Source organism: Porites lutea, chromosome 14 (assembly GCF_958299795.1).
Source record: "Porites lutea chromosome 14, jaPorLute2.1, whole genome shotgun sequence".
Classification (NCBI taxonomy): Eukaryota; Metazoa; Cnidaria; class Anthozoa; order Scleractinia; family Poritidae; genus Porites; species Porites lutea.
Window position 1 is genome coordinate 7,819,932 of NC_133214.1, and position 18,346 is coordinate 7,838,277.

The 18,346-nt window shown below is 39.6% G+C and overlaps 3 protein-coding genes across 3 annotated transcripts in view; 2 read left to right on the top strand and 1 right to left on the bottom strand.

The window, feature by feature from the left end:
- LOC140925221 (uncharacterized) overlaps window positions 1–18,346 on the top strand; it is a 41,343-nt gene that overhangs the window by 16,711 nt on the left and 6,286 nt on the right. The window contains exons 14-24 of the mRNA XM_073375206.1: window positions 178–248; window positions 684–788; window positions 1,543–1,681; window positions 2,857–3,035; window positions 3,410–3,559; window positions 4,405–4,431; window positions 4,843–4,969; window positions 5,824–5,952; window positions 6,284–6,472; window positions 7,199–7,222; window positions 9,032–9,103. Coding sequence (XP_073231307.1) covers window positions 178–248; window positions 684–788; window positions 1,543–1,681; window positions 2,857–3,035; window positions 3,410–3,559; window positions 4,405–4,431; window positions 4,843–4,969; window positions 5,824–5,952; window positions 6,284–6,472; window positions 7,199–7,222; window positions 9,032–9,103 — 1,212 coding nt within the window. The remainder of the gene's footprint in view (window positions 1–177; window positions 249–683; window positions 789–1,542; window positions 1,682–2,856; window positions 3,036–3,409; window positions 3,560–4,404; window positions 4,432–4,842; window positions 4,970–5,823; window positions 5,953–6,283; window positions 6,473–7,198; window positions 7,223–9,031; window positions 9,104–18,346) is intronic.
- Window positions 9,969–11,083, bottom strand: LOC140924190 (uncharacterized). The gene has a single exon (XM_073374224.1). It carries the CDS (start codon window positions 10,981–10,983, stop codon window positions 10,231–10,233), a length of 753 nt encoding a protein of 250 aa, XP_073230325.1. The 5' UTR covers window positions 10,984–11,083; the 3' UTR covers window positions 9,969–10,230.
- On the top strand, window positions 16,131–17,173 carry LOC140924931 (uncharacterized). The gene has a single exon (XM_073374914.1). The coding sequence runs from the start codon at window positions 16,289–16,291 to the stop codon at window positions 17,171–17,173; it is 885 nt and encodes a 294-aa protein (XP_073231015.1). The 5' UTR covers window positions 16,131–16,288.

Consider the following 18,346-nt stretch of genomic DNA (forward strand, 5'->3'; position numbering starts at 1 on the left):
GTGACTGTGTTCTGTCGGTTAGAGATGAAGTCGTCATAAACTACTCAGATACTCTTTCTCCAACTGATAATGTAGATAATGCCAAATGATATGCAAAGAATTATAGTGTATAGCATTAAGAAACGCTACTCATTGTCTAAGTACAGTCTACCAAAATGACGCTTTTTTTTGTTACAGGACCACGCGTCGAAAAAGCTCGAACCATCATGGGAAGCCTTTAAACGACACGAACAACAGACGTTTGATAAGTATGTTTGATAACAAATGACTATACCTCTTACGTTTGAGTTCAGAGGGAAATGATTTCTTTACGTTTGAGGCTCACAGGTGGGCTAAAAGGACTTTCACCTACCGTGGGGCAAAGCTTTACAATAGTATAGCTAAAGATGTAAGAGACACAGGAAATCTTAACGCTTTTAAAAAGAGAATTTTAAAATGTCTTTTTGATTCAGAGATAGTTTTTTATTATTGAAATGTAAATAGTCTTTAAAATTAATGTTGTATTGCTATTATTACTATTTATAGAAATTCGTTATTTTATCATCAAAATGTAAATAGCTTTCTAGTTTATTTTATTTCATCTTATTTCAATTCATGTATGTATGGCGGAAGAGCCCCCAAGGGGGAGCTATGCAATAAAGTATGTTTGTATAGATGTATGTATGTATTAATTCTTCCCCTAGGCCGTTGAAAGGCAAAGGATCTCTTGACGGCAGGTCCGATGCAGCAAGTGATAAAGAAGAGAAGAGCCGGTATTTCTCCCCTACCTCAGGACGATGGGTGAAAAGGTAATACTTCTTGTAAATGGATAGCCTGAGAAAAAGGCTGACATTTCGCGACGCCATCACTGGCTTCCTCGCGAAATGACGTGAAAGGAACGAGCCCAGATTCCATAATTATCCAGATCTGGGTAGTGCTTTTGATTGGTCGTGCTGAGAAGGGAATTTGCTTCTACTCTTATTAACAGAGTAAATAATAATCACCATCATCATCATCATCATCATCATCACCATCACCATCACCATCATCATCATCATCAATCAATCAACATCATCAACACCATCACCATCATCCATCAAAGATTGTCCGTGTCAGGTGTTGAATACTAGGAGGCTTATTAAGCAAAGCCGTCTTTGAGCGACGCAGGTCGACTGGAAGTGGACATTTTGCATTCTTGTGCAATAAAGCCCATGGTAAATTTTCGGGCAAATCGTTTCAATAAGATTGAAGACACTTAGCAATATAAATTTGGCGAGCTTCAAGGGACGAAAAATCGGCTCTATCCTCTGATTTGTGTCACAAGTTTTCTAAATTGCTGCGTAGTAGGGCGGTTTTGGTCGGGCGCACAAACAAGCTAAGGTGGGGGCAGTGAAACTGCGAGGTTTCACCGCTCGCGCGCGCTTTTGCGACTTCGCCTCTCAGTTTTGTGCCCGAAAAAACCGCCATGCTGCTCAGGCTATAAGTTGCTAAAACTATTTTCTTTTTAAAATTATTAAAAATTGCTGTTTTATTGTCCAACGTGGTATTTTTTATGTCTTACAGACATCCTGGTTCCACGCCCTCCCAGCGACAGAGGCGGTTGTACACGTCATTAGCAATGGCTGAAGAAATCGATGCCAGCCGCTCTTCTCCAAGGACAGAATCACCCACAAGACAAATTACTATACCGCACCCAACGAAGGTATAGGGCTCCCTGTAAGAATTATGTGGGCTAAAAACTGGTGCCGATTCCCTTGTTTCAGCCTGTAACTGAATTGTAAAGGGACTCGGTTTATTGAAGCGTGATCATAATCGCACTCCTTTCTTTAGAAGAAAGCTTAAGCGTATGCAAACCTCGCAATGTTTCTAATGTACTTGTAACTCCGCTGATGAAGACTTTCCTTAAGCAAAAGCTGTTTTGAGTGACGCACGTCAACACAGTTGAAAGTGAGGTCTTTTCCGTTAAAAATGCCTTATCGCTGCCAAAGTTGTAGAGATGATTGGCTCAAAAATGTGGACAAAACCGCTGCTAAAGAATGCAACAAGTCCACTTCCGGCTGCGTGCGCCTAAGCTCCCTATTGACGGCACAAATCAGATAGACTATCCACTTATCCGCGTCCTCTACGTTTCACTTCCCAATACCCCGCGCATAACAATCCCGCCAGCTACGCAGGCTATTTTGAAGATGAGTGTGAGACTGGGTCGTCAATTGTTTCCAATTACACAGTATAGTGTGTTTTGAGGACAGAAGCACTTTTTAATGGGTGTTGAGAGGCTGCTTACCAAACTAGGTCAAATTTTCTTTCCACAAAAACAGTCAGCTCTGTACAATTCACCACAACTACAAATCCAGATTCAAGCGCAACCTTTATTGACATGTGATAAATGGCATAAGGCCTCAAAGACTTAGCGTTTCCCCCACCCCCCACCCCCCGAACGTTTTACCTAAGACAAGGTCTTTATCACAGGCAGTATTTTACCTCAAATAGACCCTGTGGATGTCTGTTGGTTTGGCCGAAATAGGCCATTTTCACTCTGACGACATTTAACTACAACTACCAGAATTCATTTCCATTCTGTTTCTCAATTATTTTTTCAATCCTGCTGATAGCCTAAATTTCAGACATTACTTCGAGTCGCTCCTTCAGTGTCTGAAATTCAGGCTATCCCGCTGAGGTTTACAAAACAATGGCCCTAGATTGAACTAGAAAACAACAAACTGAAGGATTCTGGTAGTTGTAGTAAAATGACGTCATCGTGCAATTGTCCTATTTGAACTCAATGGCAACCTCCTCCTTAACAGACCAGCACCATATCATCTGAGCTAACGAGAAGGTGATCATTCTTTCCTCCATTTATTTTGTTTTCTATGGCAGGCTAAAAAAGTGAAGACAAAAGCCAAAAAGAAAGGCAAGACCTCGAAAAATGTAACATTTGACAGCAAGAAAAAGAAATCAGCGGATTCCGATGAAGGCTCTGAGGCTGAGAATCAAAAACAGGCTGAACCAGTTAAGCCTGCTGCTCCGGATTTTGTCGACGTTATAGAGAATAAAGGGTGAGAGATCGTTCCAAATTCCTTTCCTTTGGCAGGTGAAGTCCATAATTCCTGTTCACCTGTTGAGCATGCGTTGCAAACGACGAAAGAAAAGAGGATTATGGAGGTGTCCCAAAGTGATTAGAATCGATAACATTCAGCACGCTTCAGGAATTATAGAAATTGCCAGTTATTATACTAACTCAACTTTGAATATGAATTTTACTTGGAAAAATAATGTAATGACGTATATATTTTCAGTGAACAAAAACAATTTATATATACCATCAGTGATTGTGGGACTTAACTGGGAACCAGGTTACACGACTATCAATATAGCAGGTTCTTACCGGAAATACAGACCTAATCTTCTCCTCTTGTTTTTTTTATGTCAGAACTATGTCCTCTTTTAAGCAGTATGTGCAGAATATGGAAGGACGACAAGCACTGAATCAACTTCTAATGTACCTTGAAGTTGAACAATACAACGCTATTTTACCTGCAAAAAAGATGCAGAAAACACAGCAAGCGACGCATATTTTCAAGTAAGTGTTATTTGTTTCCAAATCGTATACTACGTGAACAACATTTTGTATTAATAAAGCTTTTGATTTATTTAATGAATCAATATCCTGGTAACTGACTACCTGCCCCTCCCTTAAGTCAACATTAACACTTACTTCTCACTTAGGGCAAAATTGTGATTTAGGGGAGGGGTAGGTGGTTAGTTAGCCAGAAACCAATTGATCCCTAGTGCGTTTTACAGGCTGGATAACCATTTTCACCATGAAGACCACTTTCGATTTAATGTAAGTGATTACCAAAAATAAACCCAGGAATTACGGAAGATTTTCTCTTGCATTTTTTTCAAAAGTTTGTGAACCGATCGGATTCTTTAAAAGGTAACTTAATGTAGGAAAAGCAACTCGGTTGGTAAGAGCAAAAGGGCAGGCTTTTGAAACTGGATATTTCATTTCCCCCCTATGTATTACCTGCTGATCCACTTCTCCCCAACCTCGTCCCCACTTTGCCCCGTGTTGGACTACGGATACCAGGTACTGGATTCCGGTCTTCGTCAGTGGAACTTGGATTCCGGATTCTAATCTTTTAGAGGGATCCCGATTCCTTAGGTAACAGAGAATCCTCATAAGACGTTGCTGGGTTACAACAGTCCTTGGTATACGGACGTATGAGCTGTATTCCGAATTCCAAAGCTGATGATACCAAATTCCACAAGGAAAAATTTGCCGGATTCCGAAACCTGGATTCGCTTACATGAGGGGAAACCCGACACCTTCCCAAACATTGATATTCTCACTGAATGTGTCAAAACACAGTTCAAGTTATTATCACCGTCATGAACTAACGCTCATTTAACCTTCTTTTGCAGGACGTACTTTGACCCTACTTCCAGAAGGTGAGTAACAAAATCGCATCAATCCCAATCTTGCCAGCCAGCAGTCCGTCCCGTATCATGGACGTCGGAATTCAGACTTTTCTCGAACGTTTTTGCTTAAAAACCCTCTGACGCTCATAGTATTGAGAAAATAGGCTGATCTGGCTGGTAATTTACGGTCAAATTTTCTTCGCCACTGGCGAGTGTCTATTTAACCACTTCTGAATAAAATGGTAAACACCCTACTTTGCTCTACTCCGTTTGTCTATTGCTAAGTAAGATAATTGCAAAGATTCGAGGTTCAATAAGCTTATTAGAAAAAAAACAACACATAATTTTTCGGTTGGAAACCGTTCAAAATAAAGTGTCCATATTGTTGCTTCCATAGAAGATATCACTCAAACCTGTATGACGCGTTTGTTTTCTCAATAGGTCAGTAGGTTTACCCCAGGCTCTACTCAACCAAGTGGAAGGAGAGAGACCCACCTCTCCGATGTTTACAGAGGCGCAGCAGTTTGTACTCAGTGATGTACAGACCTACTTCAAGAGTTTCTTCAAGGTAATAACCACTATTTAAACGTAGCATTGAACAATTGTTGAATTCGGCTTTGGTTGGATGTGGAGAATCAGGTAGAACGAGGAGAATGCTATCTACCGAGGCTGAAGACCAAGATGGATAACTGCCCCGTGATCCCTAAAAGAAAACCTTAGAAGTTCTTAAGAATTCTTTCCACGCGGGATGTGTTCCAGCAAGATAGAATTACCGGTATCCTCTCTTGGCTCCCACGCGAATTCGACTGAACTTGGATTTGAAATTTTGGAATTTGGTTTGGAGACTACTACTCGGAGAAAAACTTGACTTTGCCACCCCACCGAAAAGCAGAAGCTGCCTGGACTCAACTGATCGGTTTTGATCACTTCTCATTTGTATGAATAGCATGAAAACTGCGGACCGAAATCAAAGACGCTAGTCACATTGTAACGATGTGGACTTCCAAGGTGGTATCAACATGAAGGATGCGCGTCTAAGATTTTTTTGCTCAAGTCAAAGTCATTTTTGACGAAAGCTTTACTTCAGCGATCAAGCCGAATCGAAGCTCAATCACCTGAATATAGTTTGGTGAAGTTAAAAGTATAAAAACAGTTTTTACCACTCTTGACATTGTATGGGCGGCTTTTAGCAGGGGAGATGACCGTTATTAACATAAAACATAGAAATTCCTTCTTTTTCACTTTACAAACCTTTTTCGTGCTGAAGTTGGTAAGTTTGACCATTTTATATGGGGAAAGGCTAATTTGAAACAAATTGGTAACTTTCTTTAAACTTGACCCTATATATGGCATAAGTGAGTGTAAGGCAACATTTCGTGCAGTAACGATTAAAAGTTTCTTTCTCTTCCTTGTTTGTTGTAGCATGCGCAAGAGGCTGGTGGCCGGCGCGAGGGTACACCAAACACCCCCGGAAGTTTTAACAAAGCAGACACTTTTGAGAGCTCGCAAAGCTTTTTGCAGTTTTACCGAAGAAGAACAAGAAAGACCAAGGTGTGTTTAACTTTACTTTTAACGACGTTACGTACTGACGTATTTTCCTTTTTTATATAAATACGTTCGGACCTCGGAGTACTAATATAAAGGCCACCTCTCCATAACTGCCAGTTTTCTTGCCAGTGCTGATGTAATGTTCACTCTTGTTTTAACCTCTATGCAGCGGCCACCTCTTTATAATGGCCTCAAACTGCTCTTCGCAACGGTTATCATCATCATCATCATCATCATCATCATCATCATCATCAGCATTATTATTATTATTATTGTTATTATTATTATTAACAATTTTAATGATATTCCTGTTTATGGATGTTCAATTGTTTAGAGTACCGGCCGATCTGCACCGACAAAAGAAGACAAGGACAACTTTAAGAAAGTTCTTCAGTCCGTCCACGGTCGACTGTCTATAAAGATGGAATATTTTCGACGATACCTTCAGACCCACGGCGAGCCTGACGGCTTTCCACGCCTAGAAAATGACCTTCGCTTCTATTTAGAAGTGCAAAAGTTCAAGGTAACGAATAAACAACGTAAAATAACAAAATAGTTTCTTTTTTTCTATCTTTTGTCCTTGCATCCATAGGCCAACTTAAAAAAACAAACAAACAGCTAAAAAGAAAACAAATGTTTCTCGTCCCAGCCCGCTTCATTTTTGGGGCCAATAAGGCTTAATTTTCACACGAATCATTCTAAAATCCTGTATAACGTACGTTACTTTTTCAAAAAACTGGCGAAGCATTTAGAGCTAGTTCTTATGACGCACCAAGTTGTTTTAAAAAAAACAAATTTGTGTTTCATCTGACGTTTCATTTATAAATAAAATTTGACCGAGGAACTCATGATCCTCTAAGGATGGTAAGAATTTGTAGAGAGAGCATTTCTATTTTTTTTTTCCACTTGGCCTTATGGTAGCCATTTCGAATCCATACAGACTTGAAGTAAAACCCTAGGCACTCCCATATTTGGCCTAACCAGGTATGTGCCGCTAAATGAGAGATTATGTGGACAGGCGGGTTACCCCACCTTAGCGGGTTACCTCACGTACCTGGGCTTCCCCACCTGTAAACGGGCCCTTAAACAGGGTAGTCGGGTAGTGAAATGAACGTTTTTTATCTGAAATTAACAGCTAGGATCAGGGTCTGATGGCTTCGGCGGCACACCCCTACCCAAACTTCTGTTGAGTGCTCCCCCCGGAGATAAACACTGAATCTTTTAAACTGTATTTTCTTGTTGTTTACAGGAACTGTTCAATTACATGGATGACGTATGTTTGCATTTTTGTTGTTTGCTTTGTTTTATTTGTTTGTTTCATCTTATTGGTTGTTACCTTGTGGTTGTAAAACTTGCCAAACACCAATAAGTTTTTTGTAACAAAGTTGTTCCTAAAGGGTTTAGTTTTATCCTTTGTCTCACTATTGTCACTTAAAATATTGATCGCGGTGGTACAAATATTTCGATTCAGTAAATCGACACTATCGCCTGATGAACACCTGCAGTGTGCAGTCGAAACGTCACGATCAATATCAAAGTGAAAATCATGAGACAAACGATAAAACTAAACCTTTTATACACGTTATCCACGATGATTAATATCTTTCATGACAAAGTTGTTCCTGTAATTTCTTTTGGTGGAGTTACCGGTTAAAGGCCGCAAGCGATAACGGTCAGCGGTCAGCGAGCATGATGTTTATTTATGACAACTTTGATATCTAGTTACTTTTTCCGCATTGCCCAGCCACTCGGCGCGATTAGCTTTTGCTATTTCTGAGTGGCTGTGCTCTCTTTTTTTCACAATTATTTCCTTTTAATGTCTTAACACTTTTTGTATCAAGAGCACAATAAAGATTGTTGTTGTTGTTGCTTTTGATTGCGTGACAGTGAAAACAGAGAATAGCAGCGATTCTTCGAGGATGGCGATGGTCACGCTCTCTCCAGTATCCCTGAGGAATATGAAGGACTACACTCCTTTTTTTTATAAGAATATATTTTATGAGAATGTCGAGGCTGAAATTGCGAAAATTTAAAAATGTTTTAAGAACAAACCTTAGGCTGAGATTTAGAAAAGAATGTTAGCTGATGTTGTTTTGTGTGTTGAAAATCTGTTCAAAACGGCAAAACTAGCCAACAAAACGAAAAACCCTTCACTAACTATAATACCCCAATACATTCTGGAACGAAAATATCATAAGCTATAATTGCAGAAAAATTGAAGAAAAAATTTCAGCCCAGGATCGACAGAAAAAAATAAGAATATTCAGCCTGGGCTGGAAAAAAAAAAAACATTCTTATATTAAAAAAAAGACTCGTGATCTAGCGCATTTATAGCGATTTGTCGTAGTTTTATGTTTTGAACTGCTTGAATTTTGATGCGATGTATCGGCGATTTTTGGCACAAGATAGAGTTACCAAATACGGTATCTACAGCTTAGCCAATTCAAAAATTGCAATTCGATTCGGTATGGTAGACGACGAACTAGGATCGATTCGATTCTGGTCTTTTACAAAAAGACCTGTTAAAAGAAGCGAAGTGAAGTTTGGTGGAAATTTTTTTTCTCGCTATATATCACACAACGTTTTGCCGTCTTTTTCTTACAGTTTCCGTCCTGTTGTCGCCACTGGGCGAAAAAATGGATTTGCGCAAATCTGCTCCTTGCAAATATGTCGCGAATGATGTAAATGCTGAGGAGTATTAAAATATATGGCAAAGATGGCAAATGCTACAATTACATACCATAAAACAGGGGGTGTAAAAAGGCAAACGTGGCATTTACCATTTGCCATATATTTACTGTTCAGTATTTACATATTTGCAACATATTTGCAGGGAGCAAATTTGTGCAAATCCATTTTTTTCGTCCCGTGTTAGAGTTCGCCGATAGTTGGAAAACTGCAATAAATTCCCACAAATTCGCGGCAAAATAAATAAATAATTGATAACTGATACCAATGATGATAATAACAATAATAACACTAAAAATGATAATGATAATAATAATAATGAAAGATGGCGATAAATAATAACACTAAAATTAACTGGGTTAATTGGCCTTAATGCAACCCTTTTTGTTGACAGGTTTCTCTTAACAGAAAAGTTGAGGCAATCATTGAGTGCTTTCTTGACTCAGCTACCCCTCCCTGGTTGCAGGTATTTGAACTTTATCAGTCATACTTTTTGCCCCATTTAAGGTAGTGGCAGATCTAGGGGAGGGGCCGCCCCCCCCCCCCCCCCCCTCGCCCCTTATTTTTAGACAAAACTAACTGAGGCCCAAAGGGCCAAAAAGAACTTTTGGGGAAGGAGAAGTTTTAATCGGCGCATTCAAAGCTATAATGTAGCAGTTTTCATTTTGTGTCAAAACAATTCACGGTGGTGGCTTTTGTTCTGGAGCATTTGAGTAACTACTGCTGTGAATATTTAAGCTTATCATATTTGCCTTGAAGTAAATAGCCTTTACAACGGGTACCAGTAGCGGACCATGAAAATGCAAGAAAGGGTGATAAAACCCTTCGAAAGCACGTCATGCAAGAACGCGCACATTCACTGCTGTGAATATTTAAGCTTATCATATTTGTCTTGATGAAGATGTCAGAGAAGCGACGACCGGAAATAAGTCTGCGGCGCGCAGGCTAGTCACACTAGCCCTCACCGACCTTCAGAGCAACTGTGTTGAACCCTTTGAAGCCGCGAGGTAGCCTGAGTACCGCGTAGCTGTTCTGAAGGTCAAGGTGACTAAATGCGAAATAAGGATTCAAAACAAAAGCACTGTATTTTAATGCTTTGGGAAACTAATCGAGGCTAGTTGTTTGTACTCTCTCGCATAACAGTAGGCTTTCAAACTTTTCAGCTGGCTTTCGGAGTTAAGGTCCTTTCAGATTGACGGGTATTTAGCCTGTCTGAGTCACGCAATGCTACTCACGAAATTTTCCACAGCGTAAAACATAAACTCCAATTACAAGTAAAATATATTCATGTTTATTACGTAATTAAATGCCACTACGACAACAGTACAACTTGCGTTCTTGCAAAAGCACGCAGTAAAATTTCAAAATAACGAACAGCCAGAGGGAAAACGTCACATGAGACATTTTCAATAAAAAATTTATGAATTTATACGTCTACAAGGTGCAAGAACTGTTTCACATTTAAGCTTACAATCCGCGAAATTAAGAGCACAGTCGACTTTAATGGCTTTCATTGGCTTCATTGGTGTTTATAAACGGGTTCTTATAAAATTTTACAAAAAGTTAAGTTTCCCAAAGCTTACCTTTAGTTATCTATTTTATACAACTGTGGAACGTATCTGTAATAATGTGACCGAGTTCTTCGTCTGGTGGAATTATCATAAAATCTCCGTAGAGCGACTGTAAAATGTTTTTCCATTCTCGCGGTGCTGGAAGAGAAAAACCATCGAAATTGACTTCTGTCAATGGCAAAATTTCGCTCTTTTTTCGTATAATTGGACCAAAAATAAATCTCCGAAGAAACCAATTTGAATGACTGTAGATCTCAACAAAATTGCCGCCAGAGTCACTCTCAACAACAAACATATCGACCTGTAAACCATCGTTATGCCCACAACCGCGGCAGGACTTGTAGCAACTTCGTGTGTCACGTAGTTTTCCAAGCATGCCGGTCCAAGGCGGAATTTTCCAGTGACGGTCTGTTTCTTCAGTTTGAAAAAAAATGTCACCGGGAAGCTCTTTCGTGCCATATTTTACGAATTTTTCAAAGTCTGCTTTGGGAATACAGACATCTACGTCGTTATCGAAAGGAATGTGTCCATTGTGCCGTACAGCCCCTAACAAAGTCCCTCGATAAAGCCAGTATCTAATACCATGCTTTTTAGCTATGATATCAAAGACTCTTAACATCCTCGTAAGAACAAGTTGAGCTTGTCGAAGCCGTGTTGTTCCTTTGCGACGAATGTCGGGGCAGTTGATCTCGCCTCGCGGTTTTCGCTCGCACTGAGCTAATCTTGTATACGGGACTGGTTTGAAGTCAGAATCTTTCGCTCCATGTAGAGTCATTACGGGAGTTCTCGTTAAAGTTAGTAAACCGACACTGAACGTGACTAAAGCCAGTATAAAGAAGCTTTTCTTTCGCCTCTTAATATGTGTACACCTAAAAAGCATAATGTTGAGGAAATGGCGATCGAGATGGCGTAATCCCCGGCTTTATATGGATCTAACAGACAACAGACAAGCTGTCACAGAGCCGTCATTTTTTAAGCACCCGCAGGTAGTAAATTGACGCCCCGTTCCCCAGGGGGCAATTGTTCCTAGGCCTTTAGTATTTTCGGAGTCAAATGGGATTTTAAGAAATTTTAGGATTTTTTCTGAACGATAATATAGGAAAATTCATTACCTGACGGAGGAATTCCGCGTTAAATTGCACGTGAAAACCCGTGATCGCACGATTGGCGAAGGGTGAGTGCGATTTCGGTTTTCAAGTGCAATTTAACGCGGAATTCCCTCGTCAGGTAATGGATTTTCCTTGAATCGCATAATTGAATAAAAACAACGAAAAAAGAAAAAAGCAATAATATTGTTTGTTTTTACACTGAGCGCGCGCTCAAGAAAGCCATTTCAAAGTCAACTGTCACAACTGTCATTGCGTTAGCGAATAGGAAGCAAGGTCAGTCGTACACGACCTTGACAACTATATTTGTACCTTGTGCTTGTTTTGTACATTTGTTTTCAAACTTTTTAAACAAGCTTCAAACTAATCTCAAGGATAAGTAGTGGTATTTCACTGAATTTATTAGCCGTTTATCTATAAAATATTTTCTCAAATTTCCAAATCATTTGCTCGAGACTGAAAGAAATGAAGTGTCCAAGCGAAAGCACTGAAAGTTTAACATCGCGATTAATACATAAGGTAAGTACCTTGAAATGTTAATACCTGTATCGTTGCTTTTCCGTCTTGTTTGGTTGAACTTTTGCTTGCCATTTTCTGGGTCGTATTCACAGGATTTTCTTGCTTTCTCGTTGTCACGAGCGGAAGAGGTTTTTCATGCCTCTCCAAGAATTTGTAGTTCAGTTCAAAACAAGGAAGAACCTTCGGCTCACTTTGAAAATGACATTTAATTGTAGAAAAATTAGAAAAATTAGAAAAATTCAGCCGATAGCATAAAAAAAAAATTGGACGGTTCTAAGAAGCTCGGTTATACTTCATAAAATGTCAAACTCTACTAAGTGCTACTGTCGTCAGTTGTCGTTATCGTTTTTTTGAAAGAGAAATATGTAAAACAGACGAACCACGTACGTCTTTAGTAAATTAATTACAGGTTTGAAGGTGTTAAGGTCGGTACACACTAGGCGACAAGTTGCTGCAACACGTCGCGGCGACAGATCACTCCGTGTGCACAGGTCGGGCGACTAATTGCAGCAACAAGGTGAGGCGACACGTCGCAGCGACAAATCGCTTCGTGTGTACTGGAGAATTTTTGTGAAAATCTTTGTCTCCGCAACAGAATTTTGTCGCTGCAACAAGTCGCAAAAAATCAAATCAGACTGAATCTGTGCGACTTGTTGCGGCGACAAATTCTGTTGCAGCGACAAAGATTTTCACAAAAATTCTCCTGTACACACGAAGCGACTTGTCGCTGCAACGTGTCGCCGCAACATGTTGCTGCAACTTGTTGCCTAGTGTGTACCGACCTTTACTTCCAAGATTGAATTAGAATTTGTTAGACCGTTTTTCGGCAGGAACCTCCCAAAACAGAGATTTAGGGGACAGCCTTCTCGTTTTGGCGTTTTGAGAGGTCCTCAAATTCGTACAGATGACAGATGACGGATGACGGATTTGACATTACCTGTGACATCAGCGACTTCAAGAACTAGATGAGCAGCATGAAATAAGACAGGCTGAACAACTGTCTAATTTTCACACATCGATCAAGGACACAGTAGACACTATGAAGATTGAAAAGAGGTTTGCTTGTGCCAACGAACAACACAAAGGGCAGTGATCCCCGTTCCATGTTAGGTCATCTGAATTCCGGAATCCAGCAAATTTTTGCGTTATGGAATCCGGGATTTTCAGCTCATTTAATCCGGAATCCACCCCGCTAACAATAGCATTGCGGAATTCAAGTTCCACTAGCAACGAATCCAATGGTCTTGGATTACCAGCAACTGATATCGCAGAGGGCTTTTCTTTTTATAAAGCCTTTCTTTTCGCATCTCCAAAGTTGCGTCTATAAAGTGCTTTGACCACAGTAATACCAACCTCTGTTAATTGAAACCTGAGCATCGATTCAGTTACCTCAAAAGTCGAGGAAAAAGTCGAGAAAAAGTCGGGATAAAGACCCAAAGGCGAGAAAAAAATCGAAAAATTAGTATGTGTAATGAAATGGTGACGAGTGAAATTAGGGAATAATTTCACGCGCGTTTTGTCCAAATCCTTATAATTTCCCGAGCCTTTTAATAGGCGAGGGAAATTATTAGGATTTGGACATGTTTATCCTGGATTGTATCGATCGAGAACTCCTGCACTCTCTCGAACGTTTAGAGCTTAAATACATACATACATACATACATACTTTATTGGCTCGTCCCCACGGGGCTTTTCAGAGTCAATTTTACATTACAAAATTATAAACCAAGTACATAACAATAAGAATATAACAATGATAAAAGAAGACAAAGGTCAATAAAATTAATTTAAATTAATTAAATAAAGCAGTCATTAAGAAGCTTTTGCCTGAGTAAACACTTGAATTCCGTCACGGATGGGCTAAGTTTGAGCGCAGGCTGCAACTCATTCCAGAGAGAGGTTGCTCTATATTGAAAGGTCCTTTGGCCGCTGGCAGTGCGGAAGAGTGGTATGTTCAAAAGTTGAGAATTTCTCGTATTCCTTGTCGAGACGGCGGATCTTCCAACGAGCTTTGATGTCAAATACTCCGGAGCACAACTTTGGCTTAAGTTAAGAGTTTTTCGACAAAATATCAGTTAGAATCCTTCTTGATGTGCTCTTTCGTGTATTCAGGTTTTCTAAAGCGTCTTTTTGTGCCCTGATATCTTCATTCATGACATTTTAAAACTTCGTCGCCATCTTGACACTGAGACGTACGGAAGGTTGCCGGTAGTTTCGAAAACGAAGCACTCGAAAACGAAGACCGAAGCACGAAGCACCCAAAGTTCGAAAACGAAGCACCCAAAGTTCGAAAACGAAGCACCCAAAGTTCGAAAACGAAGCACCCAAAGTTCGAAAACGAAGCACCCAAAGTTCGAAAACGAAGCACCCAAAACTCGAAAACGAAGCACCCAAAACTCGAAAACGAAGCACCCAAAACTCGAAAACGAAGCACCCAAAACTCGAAACCACTGTAGGCTGTACGTCTTGCATGACGCAATCCGAATCAGGTGGAGGCAGCGGATGAGTCCGCACCTCCAAAGGTCCACAAAATCCATCCCAAGGTTTTATAAGAGCCTACCAACTTTTTAACTGAACGTTTCTAGATGGGATATAATGTATTAATTTTATTATTGGTCTCGCTATACTTGATACATCTTACCTTAATATGCGTTTTTTCGGTACGCATGCATGTTTATGTAGACTTCAAAACTGTCCGTCACCAGATTTTGGCTTATTCAAGTACGCGTGAGCAGTAACACAAAAGGTCTGAAACGAGGCTGAAAACGGACTGTGAGGCTCGCGCGTATTACTCTTACGCCACGCTTTACCGACTTCTTTACTGATTTTGAGAAGAAAAAAAACCGACTGTTTTGCAGTCTACCATATTGGATATTTATGACACTGCGTGATCAGATCAGATCAGATCCAGGCAGAATTTGTTGGGTGCTTGAGTAGATTTGAACTGCATTGGATTCGTTATCGAATACTCGTTATCGCGCTTGATTTCTGCTGTATTTACATTGGTCTCGTGTTTATAAAGGACAGACCGGTGTCGAGTTTTGGGTGCTTCGTTTTCGAACTTGGGTGCTTCGTTTTCGAGTTTTGGGTGCTTCGTTTTCGAGTTTTGGGTGCTTCGTTTTCGAACTTGGGTGCTTCGTTTTCGAACTTTGGGTGCTTCGTTTTCGAACTTTGGGTGCTTCGTTTTCGAGTTTTGGGTGCTTCGTGCTTCGGTCTTCGTTTTCGAGTGCTTCGTTTTCGAAACTACCGAAGGTTGCCATGGCAATTTTGTAATTTCACATGTGAATAGGCCTTTCCCGATTGCGCTCGTAAAATCCTAAAAAAGTGCTGGCAAAAATGGCTAAAAAGTGCTCAAAAAGTGCTCAAAATCTCAAAATAGTGCTTAAAAAGTGCTAAAAGTTGTGAACAGTTACCTCTAAGCTTTCGTAAATATGTCAATTTTTACTGAAGTAATTAACAATCTATTTTGCATAGTGTTATTCGACAGGTTGTTATAAAAGGTTGACAGAATATAGAACAATAATATTTTTAAAAAAACTAAGGCCGGTTACGAATTGTAAATAAATTCAGCAGTACTAGTGCAAAGCCTAGACATCAGATGATTTAGAAACTTGAGATGACACACGCATGATACATCAGCCAATCAGAAAATTCTGTTCTCACGCTCAGTAAGGATAAGTCCACGTGCCTTTCCATGACAACAGTCTTTTATTCTTGACAACATCATTAGTTATTCAAATTTATGACATGGAACACGATTCTCGTTGCGAGCGACACACAGTTTTTTTTGTTTTTTGGGACTGTTTACTATCCAATCTTAAAATCGAGCATGTAGCAAAAAAAAGAAGATACAGAAATTTCTTTTCATATCTATCATCAAGAGCCATTATGGCTCTTGCCATTATCGATTTATTCAAGCTATATTTAAACACCTGGATGGCGGACCAAAGGGTCAATATATATATAGGCTAAGATTATTGTCATTAGCATTTCATATTTTGAATGCATCTTCAAATTGTTTTGATCTGATCATTGCAGTTTATATCTACATCACTTACTAAAGTGGATTGGCAAGTTCGGGTTAAAGAGAAGATTGTCTACAATCACCTGCAATGAGAAATTTCACTGACCAAATAGCTAGCGTTTTGAGTTAGGCATAGCCTTGTAATTGCTAATTTGGTAATACCTTATAAATATCGTGGGATTATTCAAATATAAAACAATATGTTTCTTCTCTGTATTTTACGCCTGTTTTGTTTTACATTTATTTATTGTTTGTTCGACTTGGAGAGCGGAGTAAAACGCTTCTCAGGCTAAATGTTCGCCTCTTATTGGCAGATCATTTTTAATACCGACTTCTGCGAAACGTTGTTATAAATCGAGTGTGAATATTCCAATTTAACACCACCTGTCCTTGTATCAATGCTAAAATTCAGAAAATATAGAAGATACTGAATGTTAAGAAAAATAAACACCCGCAAAGTGGCTTTCTCGATAGGCGTTGCACTGGCGTTGGGAATCACTTGGTTTTTAATTGTAATAAAGAAACCTCCAAGACGAAATGTAACGGATCCCGACCTCAGGCCAAATCCTTACAACAACTTAGCTCAATGCGAAAGAAGCATTCAAGGCGAGATCAACTGCCCCGACATTCGTCACAGAGGAAAAACACGGCTTCGACAAGCTCAACTTGTGCTGACAAGGATGTTAAGAATCTTTGATCTTATAGCTAAAAACCATGGTATTCGATACTGGCTTTACAGAGGGACTTTAGTAGGCGCCGTGCGGCATAATGGGCATAATCCTTTCGACGATGACGTAGATATCTGTATTCCCAAATCAGACTTTGAGAAGTTCGTGGAAAAGGGGGCGAAGGAGCTACCCGATGATATTTGCTTTCAATCTGAAGCAACCGACCCTCATTGGAAAGTGCCGTATGTGAGTGGCATGCTGGGAAAACTACGCGACACACGAAGCTGTCTCAAGACCTGTATCACCGGTTGTAAATATAACGATGGTTTGACTATCGACATGTTTGTTGTGGAGAGTGACGATTATGGCAATTTTATAGAGATCTACTCTTCCCCACATCGTTTTTTACGATTCATCTACAGTCCAATTGTTAGAGAACACAGCGAAATTTTTCCACTAACCCAAGTAAATTTCGATGGATTTTCTTTTCCGGCTCCGCGAGAATGGAAGAAAATTTTACGGGCGCTGTACGGAGATTTTATGATAATTCCAGCCTTGGAACCTCTTGCTCATAAAAATACAGATGCACTTCACAGCTGTAAAGAGATAGATCCTTTTACTGTTAGACAGAGAAGTATAAAAAATTAAGAGGTAGCTTAAAGGGAATTTTTTAAAAGAGCGAGACTGCGCGTCTTCCTCTTTCCTTCCGTCGGTCTCGTTGAAAATTTTATTGCATTTTGCGTCAATGTCATTAGATTTTGCTGCGATTATTACATTTTATAATGCCAGTTACCCGTCCTTATTCGCTAGGAACTTAACAAAGAAATTACTTGTAAATGAGAAAGTAAGAACTTCGTGTCAAACAATAATTTATAATTGTAAGCGCCAGGAATGTTTTCCGTTATCTTTATAGTATTTTTATGTTCGCCGCGTTCTTAGTTATTTTCGTGTTCGCGCCTTTAGTGCTGTTGTTTGGTTCATTAGTTTTTCATTGTTCGCGTAGCTTTGTCCTTCGTGTTAGGATTTTTCTGCATATCGTATATTTAGCTTTTATTGTAATTTTTCGCGTCACTTCTTCGTTAGTTGCGCTTGGTCCAGTTTATAGTTTAATGTTTGGGTTTTTGCTCGTCCTAGTTTTTCGTCCTTATCTCGCTATCGTCTTGTAATTATCTCGTTTGTTTCATTCGCATTTCTAGATTGCCTTATTGCTTTCGTTCAGTTTGTAGGTTGTTTTATCTTGACTTTGTATTTGTTTAATTGTTATTTTTCAGTACCGCTATACTTCGCTATACTTCGCTATACTTCGCTATACTTCACATCGGTTCACTTGTTTCCTTGCACCAGTTGTAGAAGTTCTAGAATAAAGTTTGTGTGTTAAAAACTATAGCGCGTAAAGGCTGCGACTATAATAATTATATCAAACATTACAAACATATACTTTGGCACAAATGGCTCTTAGAAGTCATGCATTGCGCGCGCAGCCTTCAGATTTGCGCTGACTGTAGTCTATTAGCCAATGAGGGACAGAGAGTGAGTTAATTATCAATATATAATAAACTGTAGAAAATTCGCTTCTCATATCAGTGTTTTAAAATCCAAATTTCCGCCTTAAAAAACCTTTAATTTTTGTGATGGTTTGACTGAACGAAATGTGAAAACGAAATGCGTTGGTACGCGATGAAAATTGACACTTGACCACTGCCGGTTGATGTGTTAGTAATTCTGTGCTGAGCATTCAGTTTCTAAAGTGACCCGGTGACTGTTAAAAAAATAGGTTTCCGGTAAATTTTAAGATATTTCTTACCAAAGCTCCTCTAATGT